Source organism: Tachysurus fulvidraco, chromosome 22, assembly GCF_022655615.1.
Source record: "Tachysurus fulvidraco isolate hzauxx_2018 chromosome 22, HZAU_PFXX_2.0, whole genome shotgun sequence".
Taxonomy (NCBI): Eukaryota; Metazoa; Chordata; class Actinopteri; order Siluriformes; family Bagridae; genus Tachysurus; species Tachysurus fulvidraco.
The window spans coordinates 4,931,393-4,941,860 of record NC_062539.1 but is presented as its reverse complement, the minus strand read 5'-3'; the positions used below and the strand labels follow the sequence as shown (position 1 = coordinate 4,941,860).

Genomic DNA, 10,468 nt, shown 5'->3' with positions numbered 1-10,468 from the left:
ATCCTTCCACCAAACCTCTAACACAAAGTTGGGGGCAGACTGATGTATAGATTGTCTTTGTATGATATGGCTTTAAGATCTTAAAGTTACAGTGTACAGAAACCATTGTGTGCTTCCAACTTTGTGCTAACATTTTTTGTCTAGAAGAAGCACATATGGATGTGATGGACAAGTGTCCTCCTACTCAGATATAATGTGTATCCAAAATTGTACAGATTTGTAAGTGAAAAAAAATACATTCACAAAATGTATATATACAAAATAAAAATCAGATGACAAAACACATGTATAAATGTGTGTGTCTCGTAGGAGTGATACACAACGTACAACTCTAAAATAAAAACCATGTAAGTTATAAAGGCTACATAACACAATAGTGTATTAGTTCTAATAGAATGATTTATTGTAGCATTTTAGTGCGATTAAGAAATCAGATATTAAGCTGTAGATGAATAAGGAATATTAAGCAGAAAAGTAGTTTCTACTTTTTACAAAAAGTAATGTAGAATACATGATTAAGAATCCCTGGGTTAAAAAGGAAATCAGTTTAAAAGATGACCAAGGGAAAAAAAAATAAGTTTAAAAATAAGTTTAAAAACAAACAAACAAAATGAGCAACATTAGACAAGTACTAACAACCTCAATTAATTTAATTGTAAGTATTCTGTATGAATATGTTTATAACTATTAATTCTAATATTTCTATAACTTCATATCAGGCACAGTTCACATTTCTGTCGTAGGATCCCAAACACGGATGTTTTGTAGATAACGTCGGTGTGATGACCAGTCAGATATTATAGATGTCATACATATACACATATAATTTCATATTATTATTATTATTAATTTTCACAATACAATATAATATCCATAAAATTGTCCTTCGAAAATAGCAGGAAGTTAGCAGGACCTGATGTATACAAAGGCTATTGTTTCCAGTATGCTTTCAAGTGTGTGCTTTGACTATGTTAATCTGTTAAAATACTTTTAGACACCTGGTTGCTGTCATTGTATTGATCAGATACAAATATGTGCCGTATACTGGTACACCTAAAGTCATTCCCAGTAGGCCAGACCAAATATATATTTTATTAATAGTTCTGCTAAAATATAAGGGCATATTAGTCCTCCTACATAAGTAATAAAAATACATATATCATATCATATTTATGTCTAAAGGTGAATACTTCCAGGTATAAGTGAAGGAATATTATATTTTATATACACTGGATATCAAAAATCTTCACTCTCCTGTTAATATAGCAGGTTTCTGTGATGTGAAAAAATGAAAGCAAGATACCAAGATCCTGTACTTTTCTCAATTTTGTAGGGATGCCCTGTTTTGGTTGATGTCACTGTGGTACACTATTTTTTCTTATTTTGTTCATGATGGCTTTTATAATGGTCCACAATATGTTTTGAAAATTCCTTTATACCCCTCTCCTGATTGACACCTTTCAGGTTGACGGTAAAATTGATGACAGTTTTAGGATAATTACTTTTGAGCATGAGATTGAATGCCCAAATATACAATAATAATAAGTAAAATAAACTTATGCAACCACATTATTGCAGCTTTTTTCCTTAATTATTTTTTTATTTCATGTAATTTCACAGTGAGGCTGGAAAAAGTTCTGATATGATTCATCTCAGTGTAATTTTTGTACTTTGCAAAATCTTGCTATTGTACACATGGCTGTGTATGTGCTGATGGGCTTCTATTATTCAGTTTGTTTTACAAATTAATTTTATACATAGCACCACATCTCTGCGTCCTTTGACTATCCTCCACAAAGTGACGTCAATCCTTGCTTGAGCTGAGCAGCAGTCTGGTGTTTGGGCTACATCGCAAATCAGCCCAGTCCTGCCTATGTAGTGTACAGGACATCACCAAAAACACACTACATAGTGGGTTAAAAAGCTGTTCTGGGATTTTTCAGTGACTGTGCTGGCAAAGTTGCTTTTCCATACTATGCTCCAACAAGTTCAGCATCTCCAAGATCACAGCTTGGAGTGCCTGCGCCAGCTGTTTTGCATTGTATGGCTCCCCCAGGGGGGGCACATGCACGAACGCAGATCGGCCTTTGCCCAGGTACAACGAGGTGTAGTAGGTGTAGTCACACAGGTATCTAATGAGAGCCAAAACAGACATTAAGTCTTTAAAGCACAACAGTGAAAATCCATGTGTAACATGTGATGTGGCCTGATGTAAAGCCTGATGTAAAGTTACTGTTAATACCAAAAAAGTATTTTTTCCTATAACCACACATCCCAGAGTGATTTATTCATCCACATCAATTAACTAAAACTCAACAAAATCTCATTTACTGCTAAAGAAAATCTTTTCATTTTTTTCAATTTAACCATTTGCATTATAACATCTACTGCTTTATACCAGATGCTTCCTCAGCAACATCACTACACCATATTAGAGCCAGAAATTTGTGATCTGACTCACAGCCAAATCCTCTGTCATAGCTTTTGGAATCAATCAACATTATCTCACCAATTAATCTGAGAATTCAACACTTTGCTGAGTTATAAATGTGATATTATTACTCAGACACACTATTGTGCTTTGTATTTTATGCAGACCGCATACCTGCCGGCATCTTTTGAAACGGATACAGAGACCCCGAGGTCTGAGTTCTTGACCCTCTTGCAGACAACATCCATATCGATCGCAGAATTGATGCAGTCTGGTCCCCCATCCATACAGCACTCGGACTTAGGATAGAAGTTGCAGTTGTCAAGTCGCCAATAGCCACGGTTATGACCACATTTTTCAAGGGTTACTGTTGTAGCCATTCCAGACACTCCAACATGAACCACTAACTGTAGAGCACAGATCAGGTACTTGGTTCACATTTATTTTCATCCCATCTATTTTTAAGACTTTGTTACTGAACTCTAAAGGATTCTTTATGTATTTAATATTAGTAAAACAACTTGTCAAGAATTGTTTGTGGATGCTAACACTTTAGGACTATGCTGGCATACTCTTATCTATAAAGCATCCATGCCTACATCCTTTACAGAGTTATTGATCTTTTCAGAACCTGATAAAACATTATTCAGTGCTGTAGCTTCCTTCAGTCAATGTCCGCTGACCATGAGTTCTTACTTGTTATCAATGAAGCACACAACTGATTTAAAAAGCGGATATTTTTGCTTTGTTTCGAATTATTTCAACAATGTAATGATTTAGTGGTTACAACATTTAGGATACATTCTTGGTCTTTATCTATTAGATGTCTTCCACATTAAGAATACTTTTATCTATTCATCTGGACCTTTCATAATTATATAAATTCCACTTTCAAGTGTATCATGTTTGATTAAAGAAGAAAAAAAGCAAAAGAATGACAGTAAAATTAAGTGCAAAACATATTGCTGTGGGATTTCTGGATAAGCTCTGGATCCACCATTACAAGTATAAAACCATTACTAAAAACTGATCATCATTGAAAACAGTAAGTGCAATAACAGTACCTGTGGGTGATATAGCTCCCAGAGTGAAGGCAGAAGATTCTGGACTGCTTGGTACTCCACAGGAACCTCAGTAATGTGTAGATCCACATTTGGGCCGAGTCCCAACTTCTTTAGCTCCTGCAATTTGGAACATACTTCAAATAAAGACCTCGTTTTGAAAAAGGTGGGTGTCTTCGGAGAACCTGAAGAGTCAAATGTATCTAAAGAGCCATAACGGACATATGTGACCATGGACAATGCCTTGAGTACTCTGCATTTCATTTGGGATACAGAAAGGTTATTAAACGGTTATAAAGTGACATGCACCAGTTCCTTATCGCATTTATTGCACATACACCAGATATAGAGTCATCATAGTCCACAACACTTATCCCTGGGTCAGTTTGGTTACTTTTTAACTCTTCTAAATGTACAAACTCCAATACCTGCACTGCCACCCAGCTCGCATTAACAGTGTGTTCTCCAAAAGGTTCGAAACCTGTAAAAAAAAAGACAAAATGATGACTAGCAGGATGAATAACATCTGTCTACATTTACAGACTTTAGAAAAACATCAGGTGTCCAGATTCTTCAGATACTTCAGTCCATCTATATCTACAAGTTAATACAAATACATTCAATTACATGGAGCCTCGTATATCTTAAGCTAGCAAATAAAATATAAATCTAATCGTCACTTAACACATATTTTTGTTTATATAAATCTGCAAAACGTTGTCATAAATTTTAGCTACACCTATGACACTACTGTTACACAGAAACAAACAAATAAACAAACAAACAAACAAAACATCAGCAGTAGGCGTGTAAGTCTAACATTAAGTGTTTTCTCTTCTAACACAACCAATGGCAAATCGACAGCTGTCATAAGATCGGGAGATAAAACTCACTGATAAAGGCTGCGCTCGTGCTTTGTTTGTTTACATTTAGTTTAGAGACGAAAAATAATGTTGTTGTTCTTTTACCTGTCACAATAACCGTCTTCCTTTGCTCCATATCACTGACGCGAACGTGGGAACAGAGTGAAAGTGATTTTTTAAATAAAAATGTTTCATGGGAGTAAACTGACCCTAACAGACGGCTTGATTATTGGTGCTAAGATAAATACAACTCCCATCAGCGCTTCCGGTAGTTCTCTCTCTCTCTCTCTCTCTCTCTCTCTCTCTCTCTCTCTCTCTCTCTCGCTCTCGCTCTCTTTGCGTCATGAATCACAACAGCGCCACCTGCTGTTCAGTATAGTCGCATAACGCTCAGGTGACATTAGCTAGGAGGCTAAAATTTTATATCAACCAAAGCCTCATAATAATAATAATAATAATAATAATAATAATAATAATAATAATAATAATAATAATAATAATAATAATAACAACAATAATACTTATTGTTGTTATTATTATTATTGCTATTGTTATTGTTGTTGTTGTTGTTGTTGTTGTTATGACAATAATAATAATAATAATAATAATAATAATACCAACAATAATAAGAATATTATTGTTGGTATTATTATTATTATTATTATTATTATTATTATTATTATTATTATTAATTTTGTTATTATTTATTACTAATGACTAATTATTTCTTACAAATAAAGTGGAAAATGATTTAGAATAATAAAAAAGTATAATTGTTTTACGTTGTATTACGTGAAAAATGGCCTCCTGTCAATCATTTTGTAGACACGCCCTGAACACTCCTTCACTTGCTTTTAAATCATTCTGAGGAGACTCATTACAAATTGAAAACTTCGATGTCCCTGCAGATCATGTGTTTATAAATGTATTATTATAAACATTTTTTATGATTATAAAGATAACCTTTAAATTTAGTAGTTAATACATAGTTTTTTATTTGTTTTTTAAACAAATATTCAATTCTAAGTCTAAATTCATACTTAAGTAACTCACAATTATTACTCACACTAAAATTCTGAACTATTTTTGTGGTTTAGCATCTTGTTTACTTCTCTCATTGTTTTCACGTTGCACAGGATGAACACTTTAAGGTGTATCTCCTTGAGTAGCAACCTGGACAACCGGTTATTGGGAAACTGTGTCAAAGAAAATAACATTAATAATACAGCTAACAAAGTTACAACCAGTTCCCACCATTTCTAAAAAACAAACAAACAAAAAAAAAACATTCAAATGACTAACATATAAAGAATGATCCTTTGAGTTTAAATATATGAGGACAGATTTTTGTTTGTTTTCCTACACAACACTGGTTTAAAAATTATATATATATATAAAGAAAGAAACATGTTTGGAAAAAAAACAATACATGTTTATTTCATGTAATCATCTGTAGCATATGGTAACTGTATATGCACTATTACATTTTGCAGCTAGCTAACTTTTGAGTTATTCATCAAATGTCAGTCACATTTTACATTTCATAGAGAATTGTCTGACTGAAACAAACAATGGTGTAAAAATCAGATCTTTTTTGTTTTCATTTATGAATGGCTGTGGCATGTTTAAATATTCCTAATGAGAAAGAATCAGGACATGTTTTACTGTGACAGTACATGAAAAGAGTCTGGGTAATTTGCGTTTGTATATACTTATATTAAACACATTGTGTTTTTATGTTAGTTTATGGTAATTAAATTAATTAAATGAACTGTCCCATTTGCAGTAAAACATGACTTATTAGAAGAACATGCATGTATCATGCAACTCTACTAGTGCAAAATAGTAAAAACAAACGGCTTCATGTTTTCGCTTATTTCAAGCTGCAGCTTTCTTGAACATAATAACTGAAAATTATAACATAACTGATGTGTAAATATTCGACTAGCTCCTCAAGCTATTGTGCTTGGCAAGAAACTTCTCTCTACTCTGTTTAAATAGTCATCAAAACACAGATTTGAAAACTCTTTACTGAACTGATTTGAGTGGCAGCCACAGATCATTAAAATCAGACCTGCTGGCTCAGACCTGCACGACAAGACTGAGAACAAAGATCTGGTTCAAACCTGTTTGTGTGAGTTGGTCTCAGAAAAAACTCTGGGGCGTTGTAAGTCCTTGTGTTTTAGTGCAATGCTTTTGCAGTTGTGGTATTCATATATTATAATCACCTCTTTTCTTCTTGGCCTTGGGCTCCACACATGTGTATGAGTCATGAAGTGGAGCCATGTAACTGAGCTCAGAAGAGGCAAAGAAAAGGGCCTGCAGATTTAGTATGTGAGCGTTTGGTCCCAAGCAGCTGAATGTAACGTGTTTCAAATGCTGCAAAGTCTGTACTGAAAGCATCACTAACTTTTACATCAAATAAATATCATGAAAAATGACCAGGCCAATGTATGGATAACAGAAATAACAGATTATTTGCCTAGCTAGGACCTGAACAAACAGCCCTCTGAATCCTACTATAGAGCCGTAATCTACTGTTTAGTGCAAAACTGAACTAACAGCCCTCTGAATCCTACTATAGAGCCGTAATCTACTGTTTAGTGCAAAACTGAACTAACAGCCCTCTGAATCCTACTAAAGAGCCGTAATCTACTGTTCAGTACAAAACTGAATATCCATTTTTATGAATGCACTCTCTTCTCATTTTTCCATTTACCCCACCATTAATGTTTCCAAAGGTGAAAAATATCAGTTTTCTGCCACCTACACATCTTCAGGTGCCCCACATCCTCCACATCTTTTATCCCTCCTCCGCATCATTCAGCTACTTCTGCGTCAGACCCCATGTCAGCGTTGCCATAGTAACAAGCAACGCTGGCGAAGCTCTCTGATGTAAATGGCCCACGAACGTCACCATTCCCTGTCGTCATATCAGTTTGTCCCCCTGCTTCTGTCTCTGCAGGAACAGCTATTTATAGAAACCATAGAAGCAGCCACAGAAACCAAGGTGATTCATTCACTTATTTCCAGATAGACACCAATGTTCTCTCACAGATACAGATCTCCAGAGAGGTGTAAATGAAATAAAAAAATTATACTGCATGTGTGAACTGGTCATATAACTCACTCAGAATGAATTATTTTAGTGTTTTAGAAGAAAGCTGCAGAAATAAAACCACACATAGCCATTTATTTATTCCTTTGGTAGAATTGTATGATGCATACATGTTCTTCTAGTCATTTATTTAATAGCAGCCATTGCCAACATGCAGACCGAGACTCAATGTGTTAAAATGTTTGTTATAATTATTATTTGCAAACATGAGACAATTAATTTATAGTATTAATTATTCATAAACATATATTAATTATAATATAATTATTTTTTTTTAATATATATATATATATATATATATATATATATATATATATATATATATATATATATATATATATATATAAATGTCAAAAGCAGGACTGAACTGTCCTTTACTAGCAGAAAAGCTAAATTATGAACATAAAAATGACATTTTATTCTCATTTATTTGTTTTAAACTTTGATAAGTATGTGTTCACTTTCAGCACCTTTTCTGTTAACGTGAAAAAGACCTGACTGGTGTCGTTTCTGTAAAGTAAAATGAATGGAAATTGTGTTTTTAATGTTCAAAGACTGAACACAGACTGAAAGAAAGCAACATTTCCCTGCCAGACTCTGTGGCTGGCCTCGCGCTGTCCCCACCCTCGCGCGCTCTACGTTCCTCATGACATCAAACCACAATGCACCGCGCTGTTTGCAGTTGTCCCGAACTCTCTCCATAGCGACGGAGCCTAGCACCGCCCCTTATTTAAATTAAACCGGAAGACAACGTCATTTTTGGCCAATCTGAGCGCTTTGAAATGACATAATGGAATTTTCTGGGATAGAAAACTTGCAAATGCTTATTTTACGCCCATAGATAGAGTTTCTGAAGACCGGGAAGCGTCGGTTTAGAGGACGGGAGAGTAGCTTACTAAACAGGAAATAAATTAATTAAAAAAAAGGGTGATAAAAGAAGTTACGTAACAAAGACCTGGAGCGAACGATAAGACGTCGTGAAGACAAAACACCAGAAAACGAGTCACGCAGCGGGTTTTTACGCGGCGTCACAGCACAAGACGAGGAAAACTAAACCAAACAGGCGGAGGACAACGAGCCCATCTCACCCCGGATGGGGCTGTAGAATGGAAACGATCGTCTGTATCCAGAACCGCAGCGTCACGGAACCATGAAGAAAGATATGAGTTTAAACCTGGACGACCAAAACAGCTCTAACCTCAAGCCGGATTTACGGGACGCTGAGGGAATACTCAGCTCCCAGGACCTGGGACTCCTAAAACTCGCCTCGCCTGAGCTAGAGAGGCTGATTATCCAGTCCAACGGTATGGTCACGACGACACCGACCTCACAGTTCGTTTACCCGAAACCCGTGAGCGACGAGCAGGAATTCGCAGAGGGTTTCGTGAAAGCCCTGGAGGACCTGCACAAGCAGAACCAGCTAAACGGCGGCGCTACGACGCTGAACCGCCTCTCAACAGGCGCCGCGCTCGGCTTGCCATCCGACCTTCCGGTCTACACGAACTTGAGCACGTATGGAGGCGGCGCGCTGGGCACAGCTGTGAACTACTCCACGGATACGATCCCTTTCCCGCCGCCACCTCCAGGATCTTCTTCATCGTCGTCGTCGTCGTCATCGTCATCGTCACACGCGAGTACGCCGAACGCGCAGGCTACACAATCAGCGCACTCGCGGATCCGTTCGCCCAAGGACGAACCGCAGACCGTCCCAGACGTGCAGAGCTTCGGTGACAGTCCGCCTCTGTCACCCATCGACATGGACACGCAGGAGCGCATCAAGGCGGAACGCAAAAAGCTGCGCAACCGCATCGCCGCATCCAAGTGCCGCAAGAGGAAGCTGGAGAGGATCTCGCGCCTGGAGGACAAAGTCAAAACGCTCAAGACTCAAAACAGTGAGCTCGCGTCAACCGCCAGCGTGTTGCGTGAACAGGTCGCGCAGCTCAAACAGCGGGTCATGAACCACGTGAACAACGGCTGCCAGCTGCTGCCCACCCAGGTGCAGGCGTACTGAGGATGCGTTCCTCTTTTTAATCAGAACTGTGCCAAAAGAGAGGACACTGATATAGGTGCTCATGTAAATAAGAGTGGGAGTGTATAGATGTATACACACACGTACATGTTTACACCGTTTTGTAGCAGATGAACTGAAATGAATTATTTGAGAACTAATCCTCTCTGTGGACCTTTTGCTTACCTGCAGAGATCATTTCCTGTATGCATCTAATAAAACATGGCATAAGATCAAAGTGTTCAGAAGAGTTCAGTTCATTCAGGTGTGTTATATGGTTTAAACTAAACAGCAGGAAGGCAGGCCTACAGCTGTCTTACTGACTGCAGATCTACGACAATTGCATTTACACTACTACGTGTCATAGTTCTCAGAGTCTGGGCCTAGTTACCTGAGACAGGAGGAGACTTAAAGCAGCAGCAGTGTTTTGCATGATAATGAGACAAACTCAATGAGTGCAACCAAACACAGATGTCATGCATGCACACTTCATGTTTAAAGCCTTAATTGTGTACACACACTTACTAACCAATGACCTTATCTAATTTATATTACAGCTATTCACACATCGTCTTATTTCTTCCTGTTGTGACTTGTCATTGATTTACTTGTTTATTTGTCACATGTCAGACTATCACATTCAAGATTGCTTGAATTACTGTCTAATAAAAAGGATCTTGTATTTGCTCTGTTGTTGCTGAGTAACTTTTTTTTTCTCTCAAGAGGTCCCAGTCTCACTGGTTTACTTGTATGCAGTTGCTTGTTTTACAGGTTATGTGTGTGAAGAATGTGCTTTTTAATTCATGGTGCTTAAGTAACCTCTGTGCCATATTTTAAGTTATGAGTGAGGACAGCATAGATGTGAGCATAGAAAAACCCACTTTATTACAGAGGAGGCCATCTAATGTTTCTTATTGGTAAAACATCAGGCCTATCTCCGGTAATTAAAAAAAAAAACAATATCATTTAAGTATTTAAGTGTCAAAC

General features: G+C 37.0%; 2 protein-coding genes across 2 annotated transcripts; one reads left to right on the top strand and one right to left on the bottom strand.

The window, feature by feature from the left end:
- Positions 1-381: 381 nt before the first annotated feature.
- pgpep1 (pyroglutamyl-peptidase I) lies at positions 382-4,651 on the bottom strand. Its single transcript, XM_027150895.2, has 5 exons — positions 4,461-4,651; positions 3,921-3,973; positions 3,496-3,612; positions 2,606-2,838; positions 382-2,132 (listed from the first exon to the last, which is right to left on the bottom strand). Exons 1-5 carry the CDS (start codon positions 4,489-4,491, stop codon positions 1,940-1,942), a joined length of 627 nt encoding a protein of 208 aa, XP_027006696.1. The 5' UTR covers positions 4,492-4,651; the 3' UTR covers positions 382-1,939.
- Positions 4,652-8,235: 3,584 nt separating this feature from the next.
- jund (JunD proto-oncogene, AP-1 transcription factor subunit) lies at positions 8,236-10,168 on the top strand. Its single transcript, XM_027150850.2, has one exon. It carries the CDS (start codon positions 8,624-8,626, stop codon positions 9,482-9,484), a length of 861 nt encoding a protein of 286 aa, XP_027006651.1. The 5' UTR covers positions 8,236-8,623; the 3' UTR covers positions 9,485-10,168.
- Positions 10,169-10,468: the final 300 nt, after the last annotated feature.